The 17432-nt window shown below is 36.3% G+C and overlaps 1 protein-coding gene across 1 annotated transcript in view; it reads left to right on the forward strand.

Moving 5' to 3' along the window:
- LOC129282792 (uncharacterized) overlaps positions 1 to 17432 on the forward strand; it is a 33734-nt gene that overhangs the window by 14093 nt on the left and 2209 nt on the right. The window contains exons 5-11 of the mRNA XM_064113661.1: positions 8943 to 9083; positions 9893 to 9999; positions 11654 to 11795; positions 14610 to 14674; positions 15398 to 15432; positions 16477 to 16521; positions 17110 to 17214. Of these exons, the coding sequence (XP_063969731.1) occupies positions 8943 to 9083; positions 9893 to 9999; positions 11654 to 11795; positions 14610 to 14674; positions 15398 to 15432; positions 16477 to 16521; positions 17110 to 17214 (640 nt within the window). The remainder of the gene's footprint in view (positions 1 to 8942; positions 9084 to 9892; positions 10000 to 11653; positions 11796 to 14609; positions 14675 to 15397; positions 15433 to 16476; positions 16522 to 17109; positions 17215 to 17432) is intronic.

Genomic DNA, 17432 nt, shown 5'->3' on the forward strand with positions numbered 1-17432 from the left:
AGAGGAAAGGACAGAAAAGGGCCAAGGAGTATCATCTGACAGCTTATAAGTGGTGTTATTATACCCATGGACCTACATGTACTACTCTGACTCTCATCCCTTTCTGTTTGGTACATGTACGTCATGGACAGGTCCATGGGTACATGTAGATCATCATCAAATAGCACACGCCCCCTGACCAACGAATACACCTTTTCATGAATTCCCCCGCATATACCCCTGACTGAATAGTGTGAAACCGGCATTAAATATTGTGTTGATGAATTCAGAAATAGTTTGCATTATTTTTTTGAGTGCAGTGAGGAAATAGTGCAACTTTTCATCTTGGTTGTCTGTGCATGGCACCTGCTTTCCAATACTCCTTTCGTTCACTCTCAAATAATCAGGATTGAATGTGGATCAAAATAATGCAGACTTGCAAAGTTGTGTTCGTGAATGATGAAAGAATTCTGCATTATTTTTTACGAGTGCAGCAAGGAAATAGTGCAGATTATCTTCTTGGTAAATCTGTGCAGTTTCTGCATGTGGGAAAGTAGGAGGCATTCAACCGCAGAATAAGCTGCATTATTATTTGAGAATCTTGATCATTAATTCTATTTAAGATGAGATTTAGTGCCGAATGAGTCCTAAAAGTAGCTCTGAAATAATCTACAATTAGATTATTCTAATCCTCTATAGGTGGTTTCAGACCGCCTTGAAGTTCGTCAGTTCCAGGTATTCTCTGATCGGGAAATTTACCCCGATCAGAAAATACCAGGTATTTTGGTAATGTGAAAGCAAACTACGCGTAATATCCCCGAAAGAAAATACCCGCTAAATAGTAGGTACTTGGCGAAATTACGAGAACTTTCGCGGGGATTTTTCCAAGGTCGTGGGTATTTTGGCAATCTGAAAGCAAACTACGGGAACTTGTATCCCATCGATCACCGCGATAAGTGAATTTCCGGTTCATAGCCCGCACTGTTCGATATGCATGGATATGCGAGGCCTACCGAGCGAGCAAGCCAGCGCCAGTGCATGCAGCGATAAACATACGTAGACTTTTCATGCGACGTGACTCGGGTTCGACTTTGACTAGGCGGTTGATTCTTTTTCTTAAAAAGATAGTTTTACGAATTAAGGGTGATATTTACCGGTATTCTACATTTTCATACCAGATGACATCGCACTGGAGTGAGGAGGCCACCAAGGCCTTCATTTCAATGTGGAGAGAAATCTAGTGCAATTGCAGATGATCAAGGGAACAAATGATTTGCACATACGTTAGAGTATAGTTTGTACGTGCTAGAGCTAGGCCGGCCGCAGGTGGAATCCCCTCCCCGGCCGTCCCCCGATCGTACTGCTAAAAGCGCGCGCTTCTTCGTCTGCTACCAGGCAGTAGTGCGCATGCTCATAACTTCAAGAAATTTCCCCAAAGAGTGTGTTTCGGGGCGGTCTGAATGCGAGAATAGTTATCTGGTATTTTTGAGCATGTAAATGTTCTCGTAATTTAACGGGGATTCTTGTGATTGAGGCGGTTTGAAACCACCTTATCTTTCATGAAGAGAAATTAAGTTGAAACTGATCCACTACCACGAATCCAACAAAAGGGTGCAAGTCTTCATAGAGTATGAAGGAGTTAATGTAGGCACTGGCGGATCTAGGGGGGGGGGGGGCAAAGCCAGCCCATGCCCCCCCCCCTTTTAAGAGGCACAATTAAAATTTGTAATGTAAAAATGCTGTTAAAACAGAAGTGAGCCCCCCCCCCCCCCCCCCCCTTGAAAGTGAAGACCTTTTTTAGTGGAAGAAATACATGTATCCTTAATTTTTGGTTAAAAACCCTTTTTTTTTTTTTTTGCTTGTCAAATTTTTCCTCTGGAAAATGTGCCCCCCTTTTGGAAAATCCTGGATCCGCCCTGAATGTAGGAACTCTATTTAAAAACACTTTCACTCCTTGGCCCTTTTAAGAAATGATTGTATAGCCCTTTTTGCCCCTTAATCTCACCCTCTCCCTGATAATGATCCAACTATTAATACGCAGTTATACTGGGGAACAACTTACATGGGGGCTTGGGGGGATTGCACCCTTGAAATGACCAAAAGACCCCAGCCTGTAAAATCTCCATTTATTGCAATGTTAAAGCCTAGCAAATGTTGAGGATTTTGGTATTATTAGTTGTGCAAAGTAGCCCCTTAAAAATAGAAAATAATGTTGTGCTTGGTTTATAAATGTACTGTACATGCTAACCATACTTTACAAGATATTTTATGTCAAAATGTCACTTTAATCTTTATAGCTTGAACAGACAGGTGCATCATGGTCAAATGATGTGTGGAAATTCCCTGTCCAAAAATAACCCTCTTCTAAGAAATGTAGACCATTTACAAATGTTATTGTTTGTTCACAATATTGATATTCGAGAGCTCTGCCATCTGGCAAACTTGAGTGTCTTGAAAGGGAACTTGACTCCAAATTGATAACAAGAAATACTTACATGTAGTATTTCTCTCTATTAAACTTCCTTCATAGATTCCAAGTCAATAATAGCTTGTGGCTAGGGATTAGATTGAATGCTAAATCTATTTGATTGAAAACTTCAATCCAACACTGGATTTGCCCCTGATCGTATTCTACAGTATTTCAATTTAAGGAATTTAGATAGTTGACTTTGTTACATTTGCGTTATGTAAGTGCTGTATTTTCACCAATGAAACAGTATGGAGAAACCACAATAAAATGCTCTTTGTACATGTACATAATTGCATTGAGGAAATCTTTTAAGAAAAAAAATGTAGGTGAGAGTTCCTGGAAACAGTAGGGTTGACTGCTTCAGTAGTCATATTGTGACATTATTTTGTTAAAATTCTTTGTCCCCACCTCCTTCAACACAAAACATGTACTTACAGTATCTTGAACCAACACTGCGTGTACAGTCTCCCACAAGAAACTACATGTAGCCTATGTATGTGAATCCGCCTTTTATTCCTTGAAATAAAACAGTATTGTTGTCTGAAGTCTCCTAGTCTGTATCTAGACCTTTTTTAGATATTTATTATAATTATGATGGGAATTATGATGATCTCCCACAAGAAACTACATGTATGTATGTGAATCCACCTTTTATTCCTTGATATAAAACAGTATTGTTGTCTGAAGTCTCCTACAGTCTGTATCTAGATCTTTTTTAGACTTTACATGTTTCAGGGTGCTACATAAGCACTTGCCCGATTGCCCGGGGCAAGAAAAGTTAGAGTCAGGCAAGTGTTTGAAGTAAAGACCAAAACTACTTGCTCGAATTGGGCAAGCAAAATTCTCACAGTAGAATGACCAAAATTAGGGTCGATATGTTACATTGACCCTAATTTTGGTCATGGCAGGTACTTTGGAAAAAGAAATGCAATACCAAGTAGATCAGTTCATGTCAAAAGAGAGAAAAAGGTCATTGGTTTATGGAGAGGTAAAACATTTTTTTTCAATGATTTTTTCGGGCAAGTCAAATAGATTTTTGGGCAAGTATATTCCAATTATTTAAAAATTTACTTGCCCGAATGGGCAAATGGTTCTAAATCGTTATGTAGCACCCTATGTTTATTATAATAATGATGGGATGTTTCAAACGTTTACTCTGAAATTGAGCTTGAATTTTACAATATATTCCCTCTGTCTCTACATTTAACAGAGTATTACATGTACTTGTAAAATAGCTTTGAAATGCACCTACATGTACATGTACATGTATTAAACCTAAAGTTTGAAAAGCCTTTCATATAGTACTGGAATAGTTCAGATAAAAAAGATAATTTACCATATTTCAAACCGGATCTTTTAAAAGAGTTATGCTGAAAATACATAATTTGTGCAGTAGTTAGAAAATCAATTGATGTTTTCCACTACCACCCCATCCCCCCCCCCCTGCCCCCGATTTAAAAATTGTTAATCAACTAGAATGATTTTTCCCACGCCATTTTTACTACATGTACATACAAGGTTACACAGAAACATGTTCCATTTCAGACTGCATTTTTCAAAACATTAGTTTGATGGACTTTGCTCTGGGGAGGTAGTTTATCAACCCACAAACTGAACCAGACCAGATTATTCTTTATCTTTTTCATTGTATCATCCCCGTTTCACATGTAGGCAAGAGCAAATAACAGACGATTGGGTTGATTTTATTAGCTTCATCAAATATAGATTCTGATGTATAGATGCAGTGTGTACTGTACGTGTGTAGAGCTGTGTTTATCTTTTTTTTTTTAATTCAAGTTTAAAGAGCTATTTTAAAAAGCAGCATACCGAAACAACAAAATAAGCTACAAATTATCACCATTGATTATCCCCGGCACCACCACAACTATCACTATGACCACTGCTGCCTGGTTCACCTCGACTACATTATCAACATCATCATCACCATGATTACATGTACATCACCACCGGCAACTACCACTACATCCATTACCACCACAACCACCATCTTCATCATCATAATTATCATCATCATCATCTTCATCTTCATCATCATCATAATTATTATCATCATCATCATCACCTTCATCATCATCATCATCATCATCATCATCACCATCATCACCTTCATCACCATCATCATAATCATCATCATCATAATCATCATTATGCATGTATCCACTTCACCCCACCAATACCATCATCACCACCACCAGCAACAGCATAAGAGCAATATCATCATCATTACTATCATCATCTTCATCATTATCTTCTTCATCACCATCATCATAATCGTTGTTGTCGTCATCACCATCATCATCCTCTTAAACAACATCATCATCATCACCATTACCATCATCATCATCATCATTTACATGTACCACCACCACCAAAATCATCTTTCATTACAGTCTGTAAAATACAGTTTTTCTATAGCTTTTTTGAAGGTCCCAACTTCTTTGTATCACCACTCCCAACCACCCCCCCCCCCCACTTCGTTATTGACATTGGTACAGTAGCTACATGTACCATTGGCAGTCACACAAAACTGCTTTGTATACAAACTTTCAAACGCAAAGTCACGGAGCAAAGTACAGCAATTTCACAGTTGGAGGCACAGGTCTGGTATGCCAAGGACCGATCGATCGTGAAGTGACACAATTGCAATAAATTCTTTAAAAATGATAGGAATTCAATTACAGTTGTTCCTCACGTTTCTGTTTGGGAGATTCATGAAGACCGCTAGATAAGATTATGCTCTTTGTTCATTGTAAATATTAACCTAAGATTTATTGCTAGAATAATTAGGAATACCTGATTAGAATAGCAATGATCTTTTTATTGGATGTTATAACTACTGCCTGTTGTCAAAATAAAGCCAGGCATCATTAAAAAGCCTGTCTACATATATCCAAAGTTGGTGCATTCCTTTTCTGAATTTTAGTGTTCTATTCTTCCCAAACTAAATGTATAGTGACTGTTATCTTCACTGGCACACTGTTGGGGAGCCATGGACCTACCTCCCCTCCCCCCCCCCAAAAAAAAAAATGAAAGAAAGAAATAATACATGAATGTCCTATGAAAAATGGAGAGAAAAAAAGAAAATTCTATTTCCTATTTTATTTATTTTCTGTATCAGCATTTCAGTTCACCCTTTAATCTAAGTGCTGCTAAATAGCGAGATTTACATTTGAATGTGCTGATATTTTAGTACTTGAACAGGTATCAATTGAAAGCAAAGTACATTTTGATTACGTGGAAATACTTATCAAAATATTACATTACAAAGATTATGCGATATAGAGAGTACATAACCTCAATGACCTATCAACGCATACATTTTGTCAGGCAGTACCTGGTCTCCACCAGAATTATAGATGGCTGTTAAAGCTCGATAAACTCATTTCATTTATTTATTTCCACTTAAAGATAAAAGCGTTTCATAAATACATATAAAAATACAAAAAAACAAGGTACATGTAATCTGTTGGTGGGAGGATCATTAAAATCACATGGCTTTTTGGAAATGATTCTGATAAAAATGCAAAACAAAAACAGGATTAAAGAGAAATTCCAGTAGTTGCAGTAAACACTGATTTCATGAGAAAGTCTGTAAACCAGGCTTAATTGTCAGTATATCATCGAGCATCTAGATCTGGTACAGTTATATAAACTGAACTTTGTGAAATCTTGAAAGTTCACGTGGGACAGTGTATTATTATTATTGCCTTGAATGTCGGCCGACGCTTGACCCGAATCCTGTGCTTATTTGCTGATTTCTCAGCAATTACACAATTTCTTCCAGAATTCTTTGGCACATGTTTTATTTATACAAACAGACACTTTGGTGGTCATTTCATTGGATTCTGTACGAACTCATTTTGATATCGTTACCACAACTGGCATTTACCTTTAAACTAAATATACATTAAAATGGGAAATAAAAATATACCAAATGTATAAAATATATAAACAAAATAAAGAAAAAAAATACAGCAAAGTAGAAAATACATTTTATGAATCATAACATGTGATGAAAAAGATATTGCCTACATCCCTCACACAAATTTCAAGCTAGCCACATGCTAGTCACTAGCTAGTCGCTAGCTTTCGGCTAGCTAGTGACTAGCTTTAATAATTAGCTTGTAATATAGGCATGCATTTAAAAAAATTAAGCGATCTTTTAGCGAGCATGTACTGTTTGCTAGCTTAAAATCGCTTATTAAGCGGGCCACCAGCTAGTCACTTGTTAGTTACTAGCATGCAGCATGCTTACATTTCTGTAGAGGCATTGCCTACATTCTCTGTTGAATTGAGATGCTACATGTAAATATGGATAAGCAAAAAATGATTGTACATGTATGAAGTGGAAAAAGAGAATTTCTATACACTTTCTGAAGTAAAAATGTGCGTCACTTTACCATATGGTAGTCTAGGCGTTATTCTCCTTCAGTAAAATATTGTCATCCATATTTTGATTCACTTGACCCAAAATGATATTTTTTTGTTATTCTGAAAGTACCAGAGTGTGAAAAAAAAGGTTGTAATTCTTTAGTTCTTTTTGCACATGAAGTATAGGAGAATTCTTTTTTTTTTATTATCAACTTATTTCAGAGCGACAAACCAAATTTTCTTTTTGGATTTGAATAGTGAACCTTCAGGACAATGCCACAAGCAGAGGATTAAGAGATGATACGACATTTGCTAGTGCGGCAATTGCTCTGGGCTTGATTTTGTCTAAGATGTAGGATTAGGGTTGCAATAGGGTTTTATGTTAATTTTATTGTCAGGTTTAGAGTAGGGTATAGTGTTAAATCCAGGGTCTAAGTTGGTCATTTGATTAGTGTGTAGAATTAAAGAGCGGAGCAATTGTCGTCGGAGCAATTGCCGTGGAACCGGATAAAGAAACCCTCCTTTAATACAGACTAACAAGTGTCGTCAATGTGGTATTTTCTTGTTTCAGCACAAACTTTTAGAATAATGTATGCTCTATACCAATAATTACTGTAGTGTATATAGTAGTGTCATTATTTAACATCGATTTACAGTGCAGGTATCAATCTTCAAGGTGTGTAAGAGGATATATTGGAGACATGAATGACAAAGTAGTGTTGTGGAGAACGAATAAAGAAAGAAACGACCAAGAATGTAGGAAAACGACCATTTCCTTCCCAGCAATGAAGTCTCGTTTTGTGATGTGTCATTTTGTAGGGATTGGGCCTAATTCAATACCTTATAGTGGGTGTTTCATAAAGCTGTTTGTAAGTTCAAGCCACTTTTTTAATGACTGGTGATCCTTTCTTGTGGTAAATGATATAGACCTACTTGTACACCATATTGATGGTGATTTAGTAGCACCTATGAAAGGGTCGCCAGTCATTCGAAAAGTTGCCTGCAACTTACAAACAGCTTTATGAAACACTAAATCTAGGGGCCTGTCTTACAAAGAGTTACGATTGATCCAATCACTAGTAACTCTATGGAAATCCATCAGTGCCATAAATTTTTCTCCAGGAAATTTGCACAATATCCTTTGTAAACAAAGAGAAGCACGGAATTTTTAAGAAAACAATGACTGCATACTGTAAATATACATCATAGCTTGAAAAAAAAAATTTTGAACAAGAATGCGTAATAGATGTTGACGTTGCTGGCCGTCCATAATTGCGATTGATCGGATCAATCAGAACTCTTTGTAAGACGGGGCGCAGGTATGTGTGTCATGAAGCTGTTTGTAAGTTACAAGTGACTGGTGATCATTTCTTAGGAACTGCAACAACAATGAAATCTGGGGGATGTTTCATAAAGAGTTAGGAGTGACTTTGAGTCCCATTTGATTTCCCAGTTGCATACGGTATTACAAGGCATCACAGATCAATATGATAAGATTTCATGTTACATACATGTACATGTGCATGTTGGAATTTAAGTGTGACTCTTTAATAATTGAATCTATCATTCCATTAGTTTCTTTTTATTTATTTGATACTTTGCAACGTTAATGAGATTATTACACATTTATGTTTACTGATTAATAAGTACCGGTAATGAATCTTCCAATACTTGATTTTTTGCTGACATGAAAATGATTTTCTTTGGTTTTACCATTTGATTTCATTTTGCATTCTTCTGTCTTTTTATGCAATATTTGATTGAATGCGATTTATAATTCCACTTAGACTTAGAACTCCTTAATTAGATCAGTCATAACGGAAATCTTTGTGTAATTTAATCTACTATGTATTGAATGATTTTTTTTTTTTTTAATTACGTACTCTTTGTAAAATATCTCTGTGTGTTCTCATATTTTGTAAACATGTATATTTCAGCCACTGGCTGCCAAGCATGTATATATTACCAATAAACCATTACTATACTATAATTCTTTGTCAAACACCCCCCCCCCCCCCCCCCCCGCTTAAATTTACAGTCATCAATCGTTGTGAAACACCGGCCAATTGTTATTTCCTTCCATTTAATTTTGTTTTTACAGAACGATACATTGGCTCTTTGCGCATCATCCAGCGCTGGAGTTATCGGTGCAACTCATGAAGATGTTCCAGCTCATTGTAGTGTGTCACTTCTACCTTGCTAGATCAGTGAGAATGCTGAAGAAAGAATATCTCAATAGATTGTAAGTGGGGTTTGTGTTTCAGTAGAATTCCCAGTTTTGATGATGATGATGATAATGGTGGTGATGATGACGATGATGACGGTGATGGTGATGATGATGATGACGATGATGATGATGATGATGATGATGACGATGATGATGACGATGATGATGGTGGTGGTGGTGATGATCATGATGATGATGATGGTCATGATGATGATAGTGATGATGATAGTGATGATGATAATGATGATGACGATGATGATGACGATGATGATGGTGGTGGTGGTGATGATCATGATGATGGTCATGATGATGATAGTGATGATAATGATAGTGATGATGATGATGATAGTGATGATGATGCTGGTGATGATGATGATGATGGTGGTGATGCTGCTGCTAATGATGGTGATGATGATGATGATGATGGTGATGATGATGATGATGGTGATGATGATGACAATGGTGGTGGTGGTGATGATAATGATGGTGATGCTGATGATGATGATGGTGATGATGATGATGATGATGATGATGGTGATGATGATGAAGGAAAATGTCATCAAAATTTAAAAAACAACAAGGTTATTGAATTTCAAAGTTCCACAAGACAGTTAAAACAGTTATATGCTCATCGTTATGAATATTCAATAGATGGGATGATGATGTCATGCCCCCATACATGTATGTACATTTACATTTATGTTGTATGAAATCATAATTGCTTCATATTTTCATACAAAATTGTATGATACATGGCTGTCTCCGTTGTAACAAAATTTGGTAATAATTAAAGACCACTTTTCTTTTCTGTCTTTTCTTTTCAGTATTGTTCTCCCAGTACTAGTCCTGTTTTGTGCTTACTTCTTAGCCATCACCATCGTGGGTGCTGTTACCAGCATAATACATGATCGTCAGTTAGAATCATGTAAAGGTATTTAAAGTCCGAAACCTCTTCTAACAGTTAAAACATAAACTTGGAATGTGTTCAATGTTGATTTTCAGATTTAAACAGCAACATGAATCATGATTGAAAATGCAATTACAAAACGGGAATATAATGAGAAATAAAAGGTGTGTTCATGTCCCCCATTCCCGGTCGTAAAAGTGAATGCCTTTCAGATAGCAATAGGAAGAAATATTAAAACCCCAAAAAAGGTACAAACGCGATCAGCTCAGCTTTTTATGACCTTCAATAACAACAAAATATGACACTGAACACGATTGATTTTTTAAACGTCTTTGAATTTGCTCTGGCAGTGGAAGCCTACAAGGGTACATGCCAGAACTGTCTTTCTTGTGAATGGTCAAACTACTCAGTAAGCTGCGCTGATGAGAGCGGGAAATTTAAAGAAAATCTACATATAATCAACTTAAAACTTTTCGGCACTGATCACGTTTGCGTTATGTGTTTTGTAATTGCATTTACAATCATGATTCATGTTGCTGTTTAAAATTTGAAAATCGACATTGAACAAACCCTTAGTCCTATAAAGCACTTTTCATGAAAATCGTATCAAAATGAAACTAGTTTCAAAGAACACAAAAGAAAGATCAAGTACATTAGAACTAATAATGTTGATGTGACTACTTGTTACATGTAGATGGCAAATGTTGATGAAATGCTGTCCAATTTTGACATTTCTCTTTAAAGTACATGTAGCAATGAACTAGCAGCCTTAATAGCCCACCTCAAGTCCTCAACCACTCACATCTGACCAGGTTCATTATCCATAATGCATCATTCTCTTGTAATATAGACCCACTTGAATGATAACACACTAAATTCACCACAAAACACATCCATACCACGCTAATTATGTTACCAAATAGCAAAAGAAGTACTTTCTTCTCCAAAACATTTTAGTTTCTCTGTTTGAATAATAATAGCCAATTTTTATAAAGCGCTTTTCCCAGAATGGCCCAAAGCGCGTTACAGCATATTATTACTAAATAAAAATTTAGGTCAGTTCATTCTCTGTATTATTGATGGTTATGGATAAATGACATTTTCTTTTATTTGATAAGATATATTTTGTAAATATCTGTTAACCCCAATTTATAAGAATAAAAGCAGTATATCTATACGAAGCTGCTTGTTATTGTTCAACTGGTATCATCTAATATCCAAGAACAACAAGACGATGATACCTACTTTTGGCTGAAAAAAAGGCCCTTAAAATTTGTAAATTTAAGTAAAATCACCTGTTAACTCTACATATAATGGTTTAAAAGTATTAAATTTAGGAAAAGCAAATTGCCTGCCCCCAAGAACGTATGAATAGGCACCAAAACCAGAGAAAAAGACCACCAAATAAAGAAGTGGCCCAAAATGTGATTTTGGGGCGTTTTGGCGGCCATTTTGGATTTTGGCTCTGCACACTTTTTTGAGACAAAAAATATTGTCATTTCATGTTGAGATAAGGTAAAAGGAACCAAAAAAACTGTAGCCACAGTAAAACCAAATATCACCTATCATAGCCCACTCCTAATGCAAGATGCAACATAACAGGTGCAGACAAAATGGGGTTAGACCATGAGACCATTCTCTCCAACTTTGCAGGATTTCTGTTTTCTCTTTTATTTAGATCCGTTTTGGGTGATGTTTTCTGCGGCGGAATGTGCTTTGGTCCAGATGTTCCTGATTTGTGGCATCTACATCACAAAGAAACTCAATAACGTCACCATGCTACGCAGCCAAAAAAGAGCACAAAAGAGAAATTTATGGAGGTAAGTTTTGTTTTTGTTTTAACTCTTATAGCAGTTTATGTACTACAGGGGTGTGAGTGGTCACAAATAAAAAGATCTGAAAAAAGCTGAAAATTGGAGAAAAAGTCTGAAATAGAAAGAGCTCCCATACTTTTTGTACAGAGGAAAGCCAAAAATAAGCTGAAATTAAGCTGAAAATCAAAACGAAAAAGTTTGAACCTAAAATGTTCCCAACCCAAGCCCCCTTTCCCCTAATTCCTCGGTCACATTTGCTCTACGGCCGCCGTATTCAAACCACATATATGTAGCTGGTACAAAAAATGTTAAAACTGCTGTTTTCGACTCGCCGTAGAGCAAATGTGACTGAGATATAAACAAGGTAAAAATAAATTTTATAAACTTGATGCTCTGTGCATTATGAGACCTAGGGCTACTGGCTTATTATATGCATATTAATTTCAAAGTCGTGAAATTCTATGTTAGTACACGGAGCAAAATCACACAAAAGTGTATTGACCATGTTGCGTGAGAAAAATTATCTATTTGCAGAAATACTACAGTAAACTTATCTGTGTTATCTTGAAATTGAATAGTGACTGAGGGAGGTTTGGGTAATATGTAAGTCAATATTTGTTTGGCTATTTAGACCCTTCAAACAATTGACATCACACATGCTGTAGGACTTTGGTATATATACAAAGACCTCAGTACCAAAAGGCTCGAAGTCCAACTTTTTTTCTCTCTTTTTTAGAAACATGCAGTTGTTTAATGCAAAAAGGATGTTGAATAGTTATTTTTTATCCTGTGTATTGCTCTTAAAAGGGAGGTTTAAACTTCTTGAAATGCTGAAGAAAAAGAAAATAGTCTGATATAAAAAAAAAATTAAGACTAAGTGTGATAAAAAACTCAATTTTCACCAAGGTGGATTTGATACCTTTTGGAGGTTATTTTTTTTTTTGGTATTTTGTGGCCACTAATTTGGTTAAACAGTAATATTGAAAGGAATGTACTGGTACTGTGCTGTAGGATTTTACCAGCATTGACATTTAGAAGCTAGGAAAAAAATGCTCCCCAGGGAGTAGAAAATGTGCACAGCATAATGCAATTTGAAATTGTTGCCACTAATTTGGTTAAACAGTAATATTGATAGGAATGTACTGGTACTGCGCTCATTGATACTACAGTGTAATGTTGGATTTAGCATCATTGGCATTTGAGAAGCCAAGCAAAGAATGTTCCCTAGGGAGTAGAAAATGTGAAATTTGAAGTTGTGGCCACTTATTTGGGTATACAGTAATATTGATAGAAAAACTGGTATTGTAGTGGAATTACCAGCTTTGACATTTAGAAGCGAGGCGAAGAATGTTCCCCGGGGAGTAGAAAATGTGCGCAGCATAGTGCAATTTGAAATAGTAGCCACTAATTTGGTTAAACAGTAATATTCATAGTTAAACTAGTACTGTAGTGTACTGTTGGATTTACCAGCATTAACATTCAAAAGCTAGGCAAAGAAGGCTTCCCAGGGAGTAGAAAATGCACAGCAAAGTGCAGTAAATTGTCATAAATGATTTGGGTACATGTGTAAATATGGTTCCATGACATTTGCTCCTGCGACAGTTGCTCCTCTGGAAATCGCACATTAATCCAATGTGCGCATCGTGGTCTAGTGGTTCTGACTCTCACCTTTCAAACAGAGGGTCGTGGGTTCGAATCCTAGCCGTGGCGTGTTTTCCTTCAGCAAGAAATTTATCCACAATGTGCTGCACTCAAACCAGGTGAGGTAAATGGGTACCGGCAGGAAATAATTCCTCAAAAAGCTGTGTGCACCTGAATCGGTAGCCTAGCTTAGCCGGGTAATAATAATAGCAGGGCCTGCTGGGAGAACAGTTTTCGGAACTGAAGTGGCTATCCTGGGTAAATATGCCGTTATTATTATTATCAATGCAAACCCAACCCTTAACCCTACAGGTATGTACATGTATCTTCAGAGAAAATAGTGGAGAAGGAATTGTTGTAGGAGCAAATCTTGCGTTCCCATAAAAAAATTCATCTTCTTTGCCAAATTATTAAGCACCAGTGAAAAACAGAAGTCTGTGTGGAACTTGCACCATACCGTGTAGACCACTTGTTTATTACAGTTAATACTATTACTTTTATTGTCATTGCCATTATCTGCCTAAAAGCTGCAGAGTAAACCAAATCTACCTTTTTAGTAGGTCTTCAGGAGGAATTTTGAACAATGTGAGAGAACAAAAATTAGCTTGAACGTTTTGATGTAAGTCAAATATTGTCATGAAACCTAGATAGATCCTTGTGATTTGATATCGATCATTCAGCTCATTTTACAATGACGTCATCATCCGTGCAATTTTGGACCCATACGATATTGTTCATTGCAGGTGCGCACCGAGACCGCGGGCACCATGCCCAAGTAAAAACAGTGTTTACAGCGCGCGTGTTTATGTACATGTACGTGATAATCAACAGACTGAGCTCCCTCTGAAGAAGTATATTTTGCTTCAAAATTCATAACTTTCAAATGAAAAAGGATCTATTTTTAGGCGCGAAATAAATCAAATAAAGAATATACATTCTCTTTATTCGTGCAATGGACAGAATACTTCATTCGGTGAAAGATGAAATTGATGATCCATTCAACGAGGCGTAGCCTTTTTGAACGGATCTTCTCATGAAGTATTCTGTCCACTGCACTCATAAACATTCATTATTTGTATATTATTCTTGTTATTCTTGTTATTGTTGTTTTTGTATTAACATTTTCTTATGTCACAGATCAATCAAACACCTGTTTTGCTTTTCTCTTTCCTCATACAGTATTATTCTTGCCTTTGAATTGTCATCCATTGCAACACTCATCTATGACAGCTTTATGTTAGGCAGTAAGTATATAATTGTGGTGCCCATGTCTGCAAGAAACAAAATATATTTCATTCATTCGTAAAACTACAGGAGCGGGGGAGGGGGCCTTGGAATTTTTTGTGATAAATTTTCCACACAAGAACCTCTTGCTGCAATAGTTCTTGCATTTTTTTTGTGGGTCTTGAATTCTTCTGAGACAAATTTTGTTGATGCCCAAGTGTATGGTTCAAATCAATTTGTTTCAAGCATATGGAGATGGAATGTTACAAATATTTCTGGCAATGCACACTGAAAATGAGAAGACTGAAAAAGGAATAATGTACAAATAAAAGATTTTTTTTTTTAAACCCAAAAAAGTAAATGAGAATCGTCTGCTGAACCCAACATTACGATCTATAGTGTCTAATTTTGCCATTCACTTACACCAACGTCCAGGGATTGGGAAAATGGTGATTTCCAGTTCAGTGTTGGTGTTGATGTTGATGATCTGAAGCTCACAAACACATGGCAAACAGGATGAAACATCACCGTAAAATAAGCTTTACAGTCACAATAAGGTTGCAGTTTCTGTGCATTTATCGTGAGATGCATGGATTGGATCTTTTAGTGCATATTTGAATGAATATTAAAGGTTTCTTTTATCCAGTATTTGGAAGAACTTTCGGCTGTGTTGGCTTTACATTCATTTGAGAAGATCAAAGGGACATATCTTTAAACTATGAATCTGTTTGTCTCGTATACAGGTATGGATGGTCATACTAGATGCAGTGATGTATATGTAAGTAATATTTCTTGTCAACTTCATGAATTAATTGTGATAGTACACATATTTATTTCCTAATTATTTTATGCACAAATATCCCTCACTTGAGGTGTCAACATGAAGTTCTCGGATAGTCTATAGTCTTTACTGGTGTGTTGGCTCAGTTGGTAGAGCATCCTTCTTACAACCGGGAGATCGGGAGTTCAAACCCCGGCTGCGTCAGGCCAAAAAGACGTTAAAAGATGGGAGTTGCTGCTACCCTGTTTGGCGTTCAACAATTAGAGAGCCTCGTCGATCTGGCGCTGTACAGCGGCTGCCAGGCCCACGATTAATTGGGCAAAACAAATTTTCGGAGTATTTTATTTCATGTCTGTTTCGAACAATAAAATATGGATTTTCGAATTTGAATTTTACTATCTCATTTGCAAGAAGTTATGGCGCAGTCACATTTCTCCTACGGTCGCCGTGCGGTGAGTTGAAAACAACCGTTTTAACATTCTTTGTACCAGCTACATATGGGTGGTTTGAATAAAATTTGATAAACGGCTGTTTTCGGTTACGGCCACCATAGGGGAAATGTGAATGTAGCATTAGTGAATGGTATTGTCATCTGTATACAATTTTCTAGTACCTTTATGTACTCGCTAGTATTTTTAGTGATGATTTAAGTTTCAAATTAAAATAAAAGTTTAATGGGACTTTCTAACTTCAAATTCTATGAATGTCCACCGATACATATTTTTTCTGTTTTTAATAGATTGAAGTAATGCATTTCATAAAATCTGTCTATAAAAGTGATCAAAGTGTTGACTACAGTCTAAATGATTAGAGGAGGTGTGATAGCTCAGTTGATGGAGTGATTGTTTCGCAATCCTGTAACCCAGGTTTGATTCCAACGTGGTGCACTAGTACCCTTTGGTAGGGCATTTGTCCTCATTACCAGGTCCCTTGGAGAGGACCTTAAACATGTGTTCCTCAGTCTGGTTGCTAGCTTCCAATCATCCGGTAGCAATCAGCCTCATAAACCTCATGTTTACTTTTATTTTTTTTCCTATACAGAACGACAATAATGTATCTTATAGTGTGGTGTATCTTCTATTAATGGTAAGTGTATACTTCTTTATGTAGAGATGTACTCTTTTATCATTAACATGGGCTTGTCTTAATCTTGATTATTTTTTTTGTTAACATGTTTTATGTAATTTGTAAATTAGACTTTGTCTAGACTTCTCCTCAAAGCACATTCCATAGTTAAAATGAAATCCATGACATTTTCATGAAATTCTGCACAGATTAATTTGGTAAAACATATGAGCGAAAAATGCTACGGTACTCGTTAAGTGCATTTTTTTTCCTTTTATTGAACTAGAAGTTCGCCAATTTGAAAGTCAGGTAGAATAACGCAATCAAGAGATTTGGGGCTCTGTAAAAATTTATGTGGTCACAGCTTTGAACTAAATCCCTCTTTCTCTGTCAAAAACCATGAAAATTTTGTCAAACTTTCCAGTACATTGCAGAAATGTACATGTTTAGCAAAGGTGGAGATACATGTAGTATTAATATAGATGGGGCTAGTTTACTACTTAAGTTTGCAAAGCTCTCTTGTCTGAATTAATGATTCAATATTACAAAAATAAAAATATTACAAAAAACATCCCCCATAAATTGAATTCTTCCTTTATTGCATTGCAGTTCTTCAAAATCATAGTGCCAATTTTAACACTACTCGTCGTGTTCCATCCCGTTGATCGAGTGGACCAGGAAGAAAGACTTATATCCAGTGGCTCAGATTATGATGTGAGTAGCAAAAGGACCTAGCTCTTTCATCAGGAAGCCCTGTGATGATAATGGTTTATAATTCTATATTTATAGCTCTGTTTGAGAGGGCATCACAGAAGTTTATTTTAAGTATTTTATGTTTCAGATGATGTTGGAAGGTGTGCATGGTGATATGAACAATCATGTTTAAAGGGATGGTCCGGGCTGAAAATATTTATATCTAAATAAATAGAGTA

Source organism: Lytechinus pictus, chromosome 19 (assembly GCF_037042905.1).
Source record: "Lytechinus pictus isolate F3 Inbred chromosome 19, Lp3.0, whole genome shotgun sequence".
In the NCBI taxonomy this organism is placed as follows: Eukaryota; Metazoa; Echinodermata; class Echinoidea; order Temnopleuroida; family Toxopneustidae; genus Lytechinus; species Lytechinus pictus.